General features: G+C 45.0%; 1 protein-coding gene across 28 annotated transcripts in view; it reads left to right on the forward strand.

Moving 5' to 3' along the window:
- The window catches only part of FGGY (FGGY carbohydrate kinase domain containing), a 327883-nt gene extending 312032 nt beyond the window's left edge, over positions 1 to 15851 (forward strand). For all 28 annotated transcript variants that reach the window (XR_012588585.1, XR_012588583.1, XR_012588584.1 and 25 more), the window contains 2 exons: positions 15014 to 15075; positions 15602 to 15851. Coding sequence is in view for 25 of the 28 variants with exons in the window: in XM_074596631.1 (XP_074452732.1) it covers positions 15014 to 15075; positions 15602 to 15683 (144 nt within the window). In the remaining 3 variants the exon portion in view is untranslated. The remainder of the gene's footprint in view (positions 1 to 15013; positions 15076 to 15601) is intronic.
- The last annotated feature ends 640 nt before the right edge of the window (positions 15852 to 16491 follow it).

Consider the following 16491-nt stretch of genomic DNA (forward strand, 5'->3'; position numbering starts at 1 on the left):
TTTTGTTTAAATATTTTTGCTTCAGGTGAGAAAACAGTTAATTGCAGCTAGAAAATACGAAAGGTGTATGAATTCTTCAAGTCTTGGTAACGGCTTGTGCCAAGGCCTTTATAGACCTGAAAGGGGAAAGTGAAACTCAGACAAAGGCCAGAAAAGCTTTGTCCCACTCCAAAGCTCACAGGGCAAGTGTTCCAAGGCCCCAGCCAGCTTCCCTGGGCAAGGACAAACCTCGGGGCCCACTGCTAGAAGTGACTGCACCTTAATTAAGCAGCATGACTCTTGTTCCCCCTAGTGGCTAATTACACAGGACCTGTTTCACATGATCATTTCGTTTAGCTGCCTTTGAACCTCCCTGCCTCATTTTCCTCCCATCCACATTTTTTGCTATGTTTTCTAACTTTCTCAGTTTCTCCGAATGATGGCATTTGCCGTTCTTTTGACTGTGACTTCAGGAAGCAGCAAAACGTGCTATGGATAGATAATACCTTGTATCTGCAACACAGCAGTAGGATTGAGGGTTGGAGAGGTTTTTGCCCATATTCCCCTGTGCGTGCTGGATTTTTTCCTGCAGCGTTAGCTTTAAGGGTTAAGGAAGAAAGGCTTTGCTTTGTTTATCGTCCTCCCTGTTTGTATTGTAACTCCTCCAGTATGAACAGATACTAATGTCCAGAAATGTTAGACACCTCAAATCAGCAGACTTGTTTAATGTCCTTGAGATAAGAACTGAATTGCCTGGCTTTATGGATCAAACAAATACCACGTAAAATGTAGTATAGTATTTCTTAGTGACAGGGGGAGAAAAAGCTGTATTTGCCAATGTAGTTCTTATTAGTAATGGGAGATACTGCATATATTGGGTGAAACTCAGTGTTTCTGTACTAGTCTCTGAACTAGCTGTACTAGTTCAAATCTAACCTAAGCCACTGTAGTATCAAGTTCTTCTGAGTTCACCTCAGTATAAATAAAAGCAGAATTTTGCATTGAGAAGACAATGTATGTTACCTTACTCGAGCATCAGAGTACACAGATTTTATCCCCAGCTTTGCCACTGACTCTATGACTTTGGGCAAGTTGTTCGACTTTGTTCTTCATCCAGCCGAGTTGTGAAGCAGATCTAGTGATGGTTAAGTATCTCATAGGCTGGTTTTATAGTTATAGTAAAGGTGCTAGAATGAAAAGTGCAAAGAAAATCTATGATGGTGCTAATGGTGTTGCGCCGGTGGATTAAAATAAGTAAGAATGGAAAGGCCGGTAGACTGACAACGCCGTTGCACATAATTGGAACGTCTTTTGACTTCTGAACGGGAAATCAAAACCTTACTTTAGAACCGCAACCAGTTTATTATGTGTGGTCATTTTCATAGCTATATATATATAACGTGGAAGATGGCCTGTGTAGTCTGATGTGAACGCAACTCTGAAGTTTATAGCAATTTTTAATATCTACAGCATTCATGACTTTTAAAGGTTGTGTTATACATTTGCAGTGAAATGCACTTCGTATGCAGAATTTGTGTTTTTAGAAAATATTTGGGCAGGAATGGGAGACCACATCCTTTAAAGCACAAATTCACTCCTGGTTTGTATTGGCAATTCCTTAGGAACAACAGAGGCTAATTCAAGATCAGCATTTTCATTCACAGGCGTGTAGCTTTAGACATTAGGTGTAGGCACGCTGTATCTAACATGTAACCGAGAGACTGGGTGTTCTTTTTGCGCAAGTGTGGAGCCTTCTAAACGGCAGTTGAAGACATTTGCTGCAGACTTTTGGCTGCAGTGGGATCAGGATTAGCAGAAACAACAGACACATCTTGCATTGCTGGGCATTTTTTGATTTGCATCTGAAACTGGTTCGTGACAGGTCAGTAACCCAATGAATGTAATGTAAAACATTCAACGGGATAAGACCTCCTTGTTATAGCTGTATCCTTTTTCTTGCATGTCTGGGTTATATTTTTTTTAATTAAGTTACTGACTTGTAGAATGGCCCACAGTCCTTCTATTCCTGTAAAAATGAAATGACTGACAGCTTTGCAGTTGCACATGGTCCTACCGTTTGTTGGGAGAGGAGGAGGTAGGATGGGATCCTACCAAATTTTAGATGTATTATATAGAGAAATGTATTATATATAGAGAAAAGATTGTTAAGCGTGAGAAAAGCACTTAGCCAGGCCTGTTACTGATCCGGTCTGATTTTATATAGATAACCAAGCCAGAGCAGAACAATGGGTAAGTGCATTTAGAAAAGTTGTATAGTAAAATTAAGACTCTAATCAGATAAAAGTAATTTAATTTCCCTCCCCCCATTCTAGACTTGTCACAGCCAAAGAAATACCTTTGAACAAAAACTATCTTTTTTTTTTTTTTTTTTTAAGATTTGCTGTATTAAGCAATTTCCAAAGTACGAAATTGCTGCTAATGGAAAAATGAAACAAATCTGGGATTTTAAGCTAGTGGAGTATTCGTGCAAGTAATTAGCCTGTACAAAAGGAGCATTCATCTTGAAATGACAGATAAGTGCTAAGGACAGGATTGAAAACTGTAAATATGTTAGCACTTTAAGCAAGAGCACAGCTTCGGCACTTGTTAGACTCATCAGCTGCTGTAAACAATATGGATCTTTGAAATGATCTCTGCTGAGATCTCAGCACATTAGATAATGATATAGTTGTTCATTTTTGCTTCTGCTGTTTCGTTTTTTTCTCTCAGAAAGTACTTTCTGCAAAGAATAGGCCTGTGATGCTGCCAGCACACACACTTATCTTTCTCCGTACTCTCTCGCAGACCCAGCAGAGGCTGTGGAGTCACTGCGGGGAGCAGAGAACAAGCCCGCGGAGCTGGGCTCTGCCTTTCCCGATTTATGCACGAGTGAGGAACAGTATGTGCAGCTGCAGGACAACTTTCCTCTCATGGCTGTGCCCCTACCCAAGGCTAGGAAAGGCTCTTTGAGGTCATCCCGGCTCAGTTCACAGCTAGGACGCTTCTTCAAGTACGATTTTAAAAGGCAGGCTGTTCAGGTGGTGGTGGTAGCAGTTTCTCATGTGCGGCTTTGCAAAGGGTTAACAGTGTCTGAGCTGTAACAATGGGGGGTTTCATGTTGTGAAAACTGCATACAATAGAAATTAATTTGAAACCAATAAATCCACTTTGCAAAGGACAGTGTAAAAAGCTTGCATACCACCATAACTCATGAACACTCACTGACCTCGCTGAGGTTCTGATGGGTGACCTACAAGTGCAAAGCTCCATGAGCCATTTGAGTCTCTGCTATTCATCTCTCCTCTCAGCTTGCTGTCTTTATATAAAAGGACAGATCCTCAGCAGCAGGAATTGGCGCAATTCTTAGCATCAGCTGAGTCGTGAAGCACAAAGTGGTTTTTTCTTCAGTTGTGTCCCACATTGGCTAGATTTCCCTCCTAAGTGATATTAATCTAGTGGTGTTATCAATTCCCATGGAATATATGAGAAAGTGAGGTCCAGGAGGCTTGCATGACTTGTCCGAGATTAAAATTCATGAGCCAATGTATCCGACTGCCCTCCTTACAGTCACAGAAGTTGTGCTGGGAAGAGCTTTCCCCCATGAGTGTTTCAGGAGCAGTGGCTTCGAAATTTCTCATTAAAGCGAGTGAAGGGGCAAGGTTTGCTTGGAAACGGGAGCCACAAAGTGCAGCTCACTGGGGGATGGGACAGCAAAGCAAAAGCAATGGTGACCAGCTGGGTGTTGTAAGGTGAGAACATCGCTCTGGAGGGATTCTGTGCTGTTTGCCTTTCCCGGAGATAAAAAGCACAGCTTATAAACCAGCTCACCAACCCTCCCACCTAGCCACAAGTTGGAGGTGGGAAGGTGGAGAGAGTCTAGTGTGCTCTTCTCTGCAAGATCTCCGCTTTAAAGATAAGCCCTGGGGCAGGATGGTGCTACATTAGATCTCGGGCTGTGAGCCAGCCAAACTCTGCTACCACTCGATGACTCACTCGCACGCCAACGGCACTTTTAATTCGAACTGGGGTGCTTTCAGACAGAACCAGCTATTGTTTTGGGCACAGTCAATTATAAAATGAGCTCTTTTTTTCTATTTACCAAATGGATACAACTGCTTTCTTAGAAGGCCTCCTGAGAAAAAAGATGCCTCAGATACCTTTAAAAATTCCTGCTGGCATTGCTGGGTGGCAGGTTTAGATTTGCTCATTAAAAGAGGTTATGTAATATTACTGTAATCAAAGGCTCTTTTATGGCTCTGGGGCAGGTGGGGATTAATAGCCTTTGGTTTTGGTTTTGTACAGAAAAATGTCAGGTAACAGGCAGAGTAGTGATGAGGGTAACTTTTGACATTTGCCAACAGGAGTAGTTTTTTCCCAATGAATTAGTGTGAGTTGGTGCCTACAGGTTTTTCTGTGCAATGAACGTAACTGCGCTACACGGAGAGGTTGTGCGTCTAAAGAGCTGCCTCCTTACAGAGGAGTTTTAATGCTAAAGAGAACTGTATTTACCATTTCCCACTGATCTCCAAGAGATACAAGCCAATCTTTTTAGGGGCAAGGGGAGCAAAATACCAATTCTGATGTGACTATAACAAGTTTCCTCACATAAATCTCTGATTTCTGTGTCCGCAGGAATCCCACAGTTCGGGTTGGGGTTGTCCCTTGCTGTTAGAGCACATTTGGCATCAGACTGGCCGTCCCACCCATCAGACCAGGCTTCCCAGGTCTTTAAGGAATCAAGAGCTTTCTAAAATTTCATAGCAATATGTATCCAGCATTTAAAGTGCTTTTAAGGAACGGCACTCTCCTTAAAGGACAGATTTAATGGCAGAGAGCAAATGAGAGCCGTAGCTTCTCATCCCTGGCTGACGCTGATTTTTAGACCTAGAGAAGAGAGGGTGCCCCTGTTTTTAACAAAATGGGACAGTATCATCAGCTGATCAGTGTGCTTTGCTTCAGCTCTCACTCAGTTTAATCACTTGTAGCCTCTGATTTGGGAAAGAAAAAGACTTTCTGGAGCAGTGAAAAGGTTGCTCACTCCTTGTCTGTAACGATCATGGCAAAGAAAGCAGCTGCCCTCTGCCATGGACAGCTGTCTTCTCTGTACTGTGCTTCCCCAGGAGAAATGGCTGTGCAGTCCCGTCCTAAACTCCTAACAAATTTCTCATTTCTTCTAGGTTTTACTCTCTGCCTGCCGCATGTTGGGTATCTATAAAATATCAGTTTTCTCTTATGTGGTATTTTAACTTCTTGTTGGAGATAGGATGTCTGTAAAATTACCAGCAATGCTCTCTTCATGTTTTAATGCAGTTTTACTCTCTGTTTTAACATCTCAACCTTCTACTGGTTTACAGTAGTGAAATGCTTTTTTTTTTTTTTAAAGGTCTCGTGGTTTTTATGAGCCCCTGTCCAGGGTAATTTCCCAAATGCAGTCCAGATTGGGTAAAATGTAAGCATATTTCTGACGTAGATGGGGTTTTTTTTATAGTAAACCACACATCGGATTAACTAGATAAAAAATAATCCCAAATCAAAACTCACAGCAGGGATTTCCCTCATTAACCTCAGGTAGACACTGGAGCATGGCAAAGAATATCTTTGAAAGATGAGGGGAAAAGGAAAGTCTCCTTAGTCAGCGTTGGAAACAGGGAAAGAATAATTAGGTAGAGAAGAGTGAAGTGTTGCAAATGGTTTCATTTTCTTGATGGAGTAACCCTGAAGCCAAGTGTAGGCAGAAGGTGTTTTTATGACAAAATCCCAGCTAGATACCCCAAAAATGCTAAAACCCACCGAGTGGGGAAATGAACGGAGAGACGTGTGCAGATTAATTAGATCGAAAAAATGTTTTGACAGCGTAAGTGAACATATGGAAAGAATTGAGAGAACCCGATCCAGTTCCCCATGTGTAAATGATGCCTTAGCCATAGCTCATAAAGCAAATACAGATGCAAAAAAAAAAGGAAAAAAAAAAAAGCCCCCTTTCCTATCCCCTCCCCCCAGTACAGCCCAGTCCATTGCCAGATGGCAAATAAAAGTTTGAACTCAATGACTAAATGCGAGGAAAGCTCTATGTTCAGCGTGAATGTGAAAAGAAATCAGCTGAATAAAGCTGAATTTTGCACCTTAAAGGAAGTGGTGCAGTTCAACTAAATATTGTGTCAAGTACACAGCCGAGTGTCAGGATATCCTGTGCGGATGCAACTTCTCTGTTTTACCTCCCCTGTCCAAGTGACTCCTTCTGCTTTCTGTCCAGCTCATTCCTTTTGTTGTGCACAAATCGGTGTGGAAGGACAAACCTGCCCTGCCTGCCCCAAAGGTTTTACCACCTAAAATTGAGGGTAAAAGCATTAGTCATAGAATAGTTCATAGCACGGTTTGGATTGGAAGGGACCGTAAAGATCATCTTGTTCCAACCCCCCTGCCATGGGCAGGGACACCTCCCACCGGACCAGGCTGCTCAATACTGCGAGCAGAGGGTGAGAAAGGAGCCAGAGAAGCGAAGCAACTTGTTCCAGGTTGTGCAGAAGAGCAGCGCTCCCAGACTTAGTCTACTCCATCACCAGCAGCGATGAGTGTGGAGAAGGCTGATACAGCTATAAGCTAAATTAGCTGTAGTGCAGTGCCCTGCATTGGGATCTGACGTAGGAATCTGCTCTCTTGACTCCCAGGTGAGCTTGCTTTCTGTTGAACAGAGCTGCCTGTCAGCATAACGTTCCCAAGCCTGAAAAGTGGGTTAAATCAATATATTTTCATGTGGTTTATATGGACAAACCTTCTTAGTCTATTGTAACAGCGATGCTGTGTGTGGTTAAGAAATTTATTCCACCTCAGAAGGGGGTGAGGGAAATGTGCTGTCAGTCCCAGTTGGTGGTGTAGTCAGGGAGCCTCCCCGTTGGTGACAAAGCTGCCACCCACAGTGGGGAACCGGCGAGGAGGCAGAGTGGCCCCAGGTTGTGGAAACCAGGCTGGTGGGCAGGTTTCCATGTGTGCTGCTGGGATTGCATCTTATCAGTACCTGTGCTAGCCATATTTAAAACTGTCTTGGATCTTCCGACGCAGACACTGTAAAGTGGCCGTACGCTTCGTGAATAATCTAGACAAGCTTATGTAAGGGTAAGCGTGGCTAAACCATGCCCCAGCTCCTGTGCAGACGGCTTAGATGTTGCCCACAGACTGTTGATTCATGGCACCCAGTGCCAGCAATCCGTGAAACTGAAACAGGAGCTAAACACTTGGGCTCTTTCCATTGCCCGGGTAAGCTGAAACCCCTGCTAAGCTGTCAAGTTTGCATCCAAGCAGCTTTGGGCACTAAGAGGTGCCAGCACTGGAGCCCTCACAAAGCAAACTGCTTAATTATTTGATAGTCAAAGGCAACTCGGGGGAGCGCAGAGTCAAATCAACAACAAAACAACCTATATTTAGTAGCAGTGTGGCTGGAGCTTAGACCCAAACATAGTTTCCAGCTGATAGATGATGTGGCAATCATAGCTGACCCTTGTCCCATTCTAAATTTGGTCTGCGGAATAAGTAATTAATATCATCGCTAGCACAACAAGCCACCCTTTACAGCAGCTGCCTTGCCATTGCTGCTCCTCTTATGGCTTTGTCTGTTGGCTGGCCAGCCTGGCTGAAGCTCAAGCTCTGTGTGACACTGAGCGGTGGTGGCCACAGTCTGTCTGACACTCAGCGTAGTCACTGAAGCTGAGTAAAAGTAGGTGCTCTGGAAGTAGAATTGGTACCGTGGCCTTATCTGCACTTGTCTCTATTGTTATGTGATCGCTTTTCCGTTTGTTCTTGTCTCTGATAGTAAGGAATGAAAACCGTGCTCCTACGGTACAGGACAGGTGGAGTGGTACATACGTTAATGAGTCCGGCAGCAGGACTGAGAGCTCCCACCACCCACAGGACAAAATTAGGGACAAACCTAGAGTTTACAAACTCTGTCTATAAGCCAAACCAAACCTGGGGAAAAACAATGGGCGCAGCCTATTGCGGAGAGAGGTAACTGAAAATTAAAAGACTAAATTACATGTCCCAGGTAACTCGGGGAATCTGCTGCAAACTTTCTGCATCCTGATTCAGTGCTTGAACCAGAAAACTTCCTTGTTGCAGTACTGAGGATCCATCCAAGGCCCATCCAAGGCCCTGTCCGCTGAGGTTGGATGGTTTAGAGGCAGAATAATGTTGGGCTTCTTTTAAACTACCTGCCTGATTCCCCTCCACCTCAGTAGCAGTCTTCAACAAACAAATGCATAAAATATTCCCCTAAGGTAGGCCAGTGCTGTTATCGAACGTATGGATAGTGAGATCCAAAAGACCTGTGACTTTTCTTCGAAGACAGACTTGAACTCAAGTCCTGAGCTGGTGTCCTGCTCGCTGGACCTCCATCCTTCCGTTCTCCTCTTTTCCCTCCTTCTCGCTTACAGGCACAGACAGACTGAAATGTACACTCTCTCTGAGACGTTTGATACAAACAGAAATCTATGTTGGAACAGAGCAAAAGGAAAATACAAGCTTGTGTGAAATTTTCCACCTTTTCACTAAATGAATGAAAGCCAAATTTTCACACTTTGGTCTTAGGTGTGAAATTTTTGCTCAGCTCTAATATTTATCCATAATGTGTTTTAAAACTTGGCTCGCTCCGTTCAGAATACCACAGAGAATTGAGTTACAGATTTTGGGCTTTGTGCTTGCTGCCAAGATCTGCCCCTATAACTCAAACAAATTTAAGGGTGGGGGGGCGAAAACCCACTAGAAAAATACTGTATATGGTCCATCACATGCTTTCTTCATGCAGTCATATACCACTAAAAAGTAATGTTCTGCTAGGGCTCTGTTACATAAATACATTCATGTAGCTCCTGTAAGCATAGATAAGATGAATTTTGCATCTCCAGGCTATTGAGTAAGCAATCCCTAAATAAAAGCCTATAAGAAAATAGCAGCCTTGCTTACGATTCTTAGAAAAGCTTAAAAGTAGTTCTTGAACATCAGCATTTCAAGAAATCTATTTATGGCCCTCAAATTCAAATATATCTGTGATTGGACTTCTTAAAATGATGGTAGTTAGCATCTGTTAGTCTCAGTTTATGTGTGTGGAATAGTAATGAATGAGAGAGAGGTTCTTCACTGCTGAAAAACAGTAAAAATTATGACATATAACATTATTTACTGTGTTTGTTACGAGGACTTAGAAGCGTAAAGAAAGCCAGTCTGTTAGTTTGAAGGTACTTACAACCTGCTGAATTCTGCAAATCAAAACAAATCTGATGGAGAAGAGTGTTCCTACCTTTCGGTCTGTTGTAAATGGGGCAACTTGTTTTCGGGTGATGCTGGATCTATGACAGTCGAGTTGTACGAAAACACCAGAGAGTTGGGACTGGCCTGAGTGGGAGCCTGGGTAATGTTTTCAGGGTAATGAAGGCAAAATTCATGTTTCAAAGCTCTGAGTGGTTCAGGAATTGAGACTGACCTTCCATGCTTACACTCCTGTCATTCTCAGGATTACGTGAAGAAGCACTTTTGCTGGTACCGATTTCTCACCACGTTTGGCTGTAAGAATGGCAGTGATTGATCACTTGGCTTGTATTGCCACAATAAAAATGAATAGAATTTCCTACTTTTGCATAAGTACTAAGATGAGGTGAATTAACAACTTCAGTTTAGGAAGAAGAAGAGCAAGCCGTGCATCTCACCGCAGCCTGTTCTGAGATTTCTGAATTAGTTATGTTACAATTTATGATCCCAAACTGGTTTACAGCAGAGTTATTTCTCATTTGTAGGCCAGTCGTTCTTGGTGCAACAGAACTGTGGCTGTCACTGGACAAGCCATAAACCAGCCGCCTTCGCAGAGAAAACTTGCTTAATATGCATTTGAGTACCCCTCTTGGTTTTCATGTCGTGCGTGGTTACACCCACACAGGCTGGTGAGCTTTGCTGGGGGCTTTTGTATGCGTGAGCCAAATGCTTTCAGCCACTGAAATTGTACAGTAAAACTTTAGATGATAGATGGTTGTTTTCACTGTTAAGTTAATAACTACGCTAGGTAAAAGTCCAAACATTTCTTGGGATTATCAAAATGAGTAAGTGGGGAGAACACAGCTGGGAAATTGCATTTGTGCTCGAATGCCTCATCCATTTAACTTTGGATACAGTTTTTAAAGTACATAAATAAAGCAAAAGCCCAAACTCTTAAGGGGACTGATGTTTCTCAGCTCATTAATTTCAATGGGATTTTGTTACTTGACTTCCTTACCTAAGGCTGACATCCCCAAATCTGGTTTCTCGTTTAATGTGTGCTTTTAAGGGCCTACATCCCATTAATTTTCAGTAATATTCAGCCACATGAGTCCTTGAGTCACTATTGAAAATCAGACTTACAGACTATTCCCAAGCGGACTGATCTTCCTTGGCTCCCTCTGTAGTCCCAAGGGAGACGGGCTGCTCTTGGGGGGTGAGCAGGATCGCGCTGGGTGCTGTGAGACAGCCCTCGCAGCAGCCCATTGACTAGGGAATCAAACACCAGACTCCCAGTCTGAAGGTAGCCCCTGGAAGCACCTCCAGTGAGCTCCTGACGCCAGGCTGACATGCTTTTCCTGGTGCCTCCTGGCGTGACAGACCAGCTTGCTGCGCTGTGGCTGCCACACAGCGTTAAAAACCTTTTCCTTCCCGTTATTGAAGGGACAACAGTTGACATTTCCAGCTTTTATATTCTACGTCGAAAGGGGGTTTCCCTAGGAGATAGGGTTTTCCCTGGGTTCCAAATAGGGTTTCCCTGGGAGATCCGCTGCCTGTTGAGGCTACTCTGGTGTTTTAAACTTACCCCCTGCCCCAGGTCGTGCCGGGGAGCAGAAATCAGCCAGCAGTACTGAATTTGCATGACTACTGACCTTCCCAGCTGGGCCGCCCTTCCAGCAGCAAAATGGCACCTTGTTCTGAAATCTTGGTGGGCCTTGGAGAATTTGGTTCCCTGGGCCTGTGCCTTCCATCGCGGGCAGGGTCACCCCGTTCGACTGACTCTCTCCATGGTAAGCAGAGTGTTTACTGGCTTGTATCTGTCTCAGCTTTGACACTCTAACAAAAGGTTAGAAATCATGAATGCATCCCTTTATTTCTGCTCCACAGTGCCTCTCTTTTTTTCTGTGTAAACCCTTCACTTGCCTCTTGCCCAGCCTTTAGAAACGATGATCAAATGCGAACTTTCAGGGTTTATTTATAGCATAGCCTTTATGGAAAGAGAGAAAAGAAATGATTAAAAAGCAATTTTACAAAATATTTTGTTTTAAGAGAGAATTCATTGTGTTTAAATCACTGTATTCATTGTGCCGTCTAGACTGGCAAACAAAGAAGATAGAGCGTCATTCAAATTAAGATTGTGAAATTCTTGGTGACTGGAATTATGGATTTGGATGTCAACCCTCAAACAAACTATTTCTGAACAGCAGTATTATCACTTTGCTATATTTAAGGCTTTGTTGGAGACAGAACAGTGCACAAGGTTGATCTGATTCAGTAATGCGATTCTAATGTTCCTTTGTTTCCGATTTCATTATAAATTCATATTTTCAATGTTCTGTTCCTCTTTGTCCCCAGAAAATTGTTGAAAAGACTCTCCTCTGGGAGTAAAGTTTTTGTTCAAACTAACAATGACCAAACTGACTTTAAAAAACAAAAAAACACACAACCGAAATACAAATTAAGAAAGGGAATTCATTTAGGATATTTTGAGCAACCTAGAATGAGTGAGTTGTTGAAAATTGATGTCTGTATATTTTTTTAACATGTTATTCCACATTACCGTGCTAGTTGCTGAGAGATCTTAACGCTGTGGATTCTCAAAGACCTAGGCATTTTCAGTAGATCTAAAAATACAGAAGTATTTTACCTCTTAAGCTGGAAAGACGTGGCACCTTCCTCCTTAGGTGGATAGATGGGTCAACCAGTAGAAGATAAGCAGTACCCAGGCCCTATTCCCCAGTTTAGATCAGGGCTTGAGGGACCAATTTTCCTTTAGGGACCTCTCTAGCCCGTCCTGCTGCCAGCCCCATCATAGAATCAATTAGGTTGGAAGAGACCCTTAAGATCATCAAGTCCAACCATAAACTTGGAGCAGTGGCTCCCTCCCCGGCTGCCCGTTGGAAGATGGGCCGTCTGCGCCAGGGGTTTCAGGTCTGAGGAGACCTCCCAGGGCGCGTAGGGGCTTTCTTCAGCCCTGTGGAGACTCGGGTGCACCCTCCGAAGACCAAAGTGGTCTGAAAGCTGGAGTGTTGCAAGTGCCCTGTGTGGTGTTGGGCCCCAGCAGGGTGGCACAGGCGGGGAGCGAGGGGACATGTGGGAGGGAGCCTGAGCCAGGGCCGGAGTGGCCAGTGGGACAGCCGTGTCGAGCAAGGCTCCCCACAGACCTTCCGTGCCTGGTGGGGTCAGCGCTGGTGTCTGTTCTCTCTTGAACCAGCCTGAGGAGGCCTGGAGTTAGACCCGGGGGAGACCTGGAGGTAGAGGAGTAACAGCGTACAAATGAAGCCTGTCTGAAGGTACGTTGATCCCCAAAGGCTGGCTTGTTTCCCAAAGCAGCAGTAATGCATTTATCAGCTCTGGAAGTTGTAAGAGCCCCCAGAGTAAAGCAGAACATGAGTGTGTAGAGCATGGCAGAAGCAGAACATGTCCTGGGAACGGCGCTGGCTCTGTCCTCGTCGCAACGCTGCCCAGAACGGGGCAGCACCAGGCAGACCCTGTGTGTGCACGGAGCGTGTGGATGGCAAAGTTTGGCTCTTCCTTTCATTTTTGTTACACCTGAGAAAGAAGTGGATTTGTCTGAGATGTTTAGACCCTTTGGACGCCTTGGGTTTATTTTTGTGCAGTATCTCCAGGGCAGGTCAAAAGGAGGTGTTAAGCAGGGAGCAGAAAGCAAGGCGACTCTTCCCATTAGTGAGAGTGCTTGCAGGGGCTTTGCCTTATGTTTTCTGTAAGACACGAAAATATCTGGAAAAGCAGCATTGATTGTAACAGAGGGAATTGTCTTTTACTTTGAGGTTTGGGGTTTTTTTTTTTTCTGTGTGTTCATTCTTTTTTTTTTTTTGTGTGTAGCCTCTAAATCCAGCTGGCTGTGTAAGGGATTGTAAAGGATAGACGATTGTAAACAGGAACAACACTTGAGCAAGTATCACCTGGTAAAGACCAGGGAATAAATGGCCATTTCTCTAACCGGGAACGATACCAACCTTTCCATGGCAGTATGTTAACCTGGCTGGTGTGCGGAGACTGTGCCAGCCGGCTCACATGTCCCAGAGGAAAGAACGCGCTATCTCACTGGAAGTGTTATTTCAAGGGTGTTTCTTGGGGAATCAAAGTCCAATCAAGTTCTGCACGTACGAAAGAGTACAGGGATATGAGTGCACAGAAATACTCCACGCTGTTTTATCAGATGCACTAATGGAGTGAAGCCTGACTGCCCCGTCACTGGCAGTGCTTTTGACTTTGGTAGAGCCGGGATTTCATCCAGTATTAACTGCCTGCAGTTGACAAATGTAGAAAGTAGGCGTTCCACATTCCAGTAGCACACTCGGACTGGCAGTATAAGAGGACGTGTTGATGAAGGACGAAGCAAACACGCCCAGAACATGGCAGGTAATAAATACTGCAGGTTTGCCCGTCCAGGCAGGGCTGGGGACCGCCGTCTGCTCTGGCACACGGGTGGCATCCCAGGCACCGTGTGCCCAGCTGAGCAAACGCTGCGCCGCATGGGAGAAAGAGGATCTGCTGGCTTCTGGGGCAGCCCACTTCCATCCCGGCATTTCGGTCACGATCATATTTCTTTAACATGGGGAAATGGGAAACCGCAAGATGCGAAGTCTGATGATCATCTTGCTTATCCTCAGAGCCTCCCTGCCTGCCCTGGGCCGGTGAAACTGAGCTTACGTTCCTCATCTGTGTCGTGACGTTCTAGCACATCCTCAGCTGTAAAATGCAGGATTAGTGGGAAGCAAAGATTTTACTACAGCAGATATTACAGCCTATAAAATCATCCAACCCTTTTAAAAATCTAGCCATGGTAGTTGACTAGATGGCTTCCAGCAGCAGCTCACGCTGACTGTTCTCCAGGGCTCACTCTGATACTCTCACAGCGCTGTGCTTTAGGCACTAACATTAGAACAGGTTTCGGGTCCTGCTTAGAACCTATGAACGCTGATAGAGATTTAGTCAGACATTGATTCTTGAATCCTGATCCTGTTATGTTTTAACACTGTTCCATCTGAAAGCTATCGCTTTAATGCTCCTTGTGAAATAACTTCCACTGAAAATAGCCCATGCCCGCTGCCTCCACCCTTGCCTGAGAGCGTGATCCTCTATTAACATCGGTGATTAGTGTCTCGTTCCAGTGGGATCGCTCAGGAGAATCCACAGAAAATCAAAATCTCACAGAGATCAGGAAAGGAACCAAACTGTTTGGTCCTCTCCCTTCCACACGGGGCTGTGTCCCAGAGACTCCTTCTGCAGGGCATTCTGTGAGATCTCTTGGTCTGACTTGGCTTTGGCCAAAAGCAGAGTAGGATCAAAGTCCGTCTCTTACACCTCTGTTCTGGAATGGGAGGGCAGCTCTGGGCTCCGAAACAGAACTTTGCAAGTTACCTTTAGCCTCTGGAGCACACTCGGGTCCTCTGTCGCTGTAGGGAATTGATACTTTGGGAATATGCTTGAGAGATCTCATGTAAAGTATTGTTTTGTTTGAGAAATCTCCCCTCCGGGGATGCAGTGTTTAACATTTCCTTTGGGTAGTGTAAATAATAAAAGATAAGTCTGTTCTGCCTCGGACTCCCAGTAAGAAAGAGGAACAGATTTTGGTTTACTGAGGGGTCTGCAGTACTTTGTTCTCATGACTACTATATAATAGGATTGAACATATTTTATGCCATCTGGCTTGTTCAGCCGAAACAAAATACATCAGTAATGTTCCGATTGGTTTTGAAACATCTTGTTCTTGTCAAAAAGTATTTTAAATCAAAACAGGCTTTTCCAGTTTGTGTTTGTCTTTTACTAGGAGGCCATGGCGAAAATGGGGAAAATTGGGAGAGTCGTGCAGCCTAACCATGAGCATAAAAGGTAATTCTGACTTTCGTGTCTTCATCCGTGAGAGTTTACTGACGGTCTGGTCCGTCTCTTTATAGCTCTGCTTGAATGGGGTACGATTTCTCACCCAGATTTTTTACGGATGATGCAGGGATCCCGCTTTTTACACTGGCTGAAGGCAGTGGTTTGCGGTCTGTGGGCCGGTAGCCCAGTGGCTCATGCCATGGCTTTCCTCGGCAAGCCAATGGCACCGGCACCGCCAGGGGACGCGGCGAACGGTTCCGCCGGTGCCGGGAGGTGAAGGCAACCCCAGCTGCCGTCCCGAGGCGGCCGCAGGTCGGGACCCGCTCCGGCCGGGCCGTGACGCGGCGCCCCGCGGGCCCAGGCGCCGTGCGCTGCCGAGGGGAGCCGGGCGCGGGCGGGCGGCGCTCGGCGGGGAGAGGGCGCCCCCTGCCGGCGGCGGGCGGCCCCGGGGAGCCGGGAGCTCCCTGACGTGGATGGGACAGGGGATTTAAATCTTAAAATCTCAGGTTCTGTTGAAATTTATTTTCTTGTGCAGATTTTATGACAAGAAATACGAAGTGTTTCTGAAACTCGTGGAGCACCAGAGAGAGTATCGCTCCATCATGAACAGCTGCTAATCCAGAGGCACGTCGTCTGGGAAACAACAGGGATAATGAATTTCCAGATGCTATTGATGAGGGTAATGTCTTCTCACTGTACTGTCCGTGGTAAAAATATACTTTTATCATGTAAAGCGCGCGTTTTAATTTTTAATGAGAAATAAAACGCATTCACTTCACTGTGAAGCACTGGGTATTTTCTGTCAATAATCCGTGCCCTCCAGGGACAACGAATAATCATTTTCTCCGGTCAGAGAAGATGAGACAACCAGCTGCGGGTGCCCCGGTGCTGATATTTAGGCTGGCCACAGGCAGGAACAGCACAAGGGACAATGTAACTCACTCAGGTGGACTTGAAGCGCTGCCCTTTGCCATGCTTTTTCACACCTGGCATCACACGTGGGCCTTTTAATTTTAGTATCTGCTACAGCTAAGACCCAAATGTGACTTCCATTGGAAAGTTATATGTGGTTATTTTTTCACTCTGATCATAATACTTCTTTGGTGGCTGATAGTTTAGAATCGCTTTTGCAGCTACACAGTCGTCTTCTCTCTGTTTTCTTCTGTTTCCCACCCTCTTTTCTCTGTCTCCATTCTCGCAGCGAAGTCATTTTGCTATCAATAATTTGTGCCATTTTTTCTTTTGCAAGTAACTCACCCTCAGTGCACGTTAATCGCTGTGCAGATGTGAAACAGCCCACCGTTGACATTGAAAGACTAGGCTGAGCAGACACAGTTGCTGAAAATATGTTCATAATGCAGGTGCATTCCATCCACCCTGCCAGCTGCCTCGCGGGGAGTCAGCCCTGAAACAGCCCAGCTCTCC

This window comes from Larus michahellis, chromosome 8, assembly GCF_964199755.1.
Source record: "Larus michahellis chromosome 8, bLarMic1.1, whole genome shotgun sequence".
NCBI classification, from domain to species: domain Eukaryota; kingdom Metazoa; phylum Chordata; class Aves; order Charadriiformes; family Laridae; genus Larus; species Larus michahellis.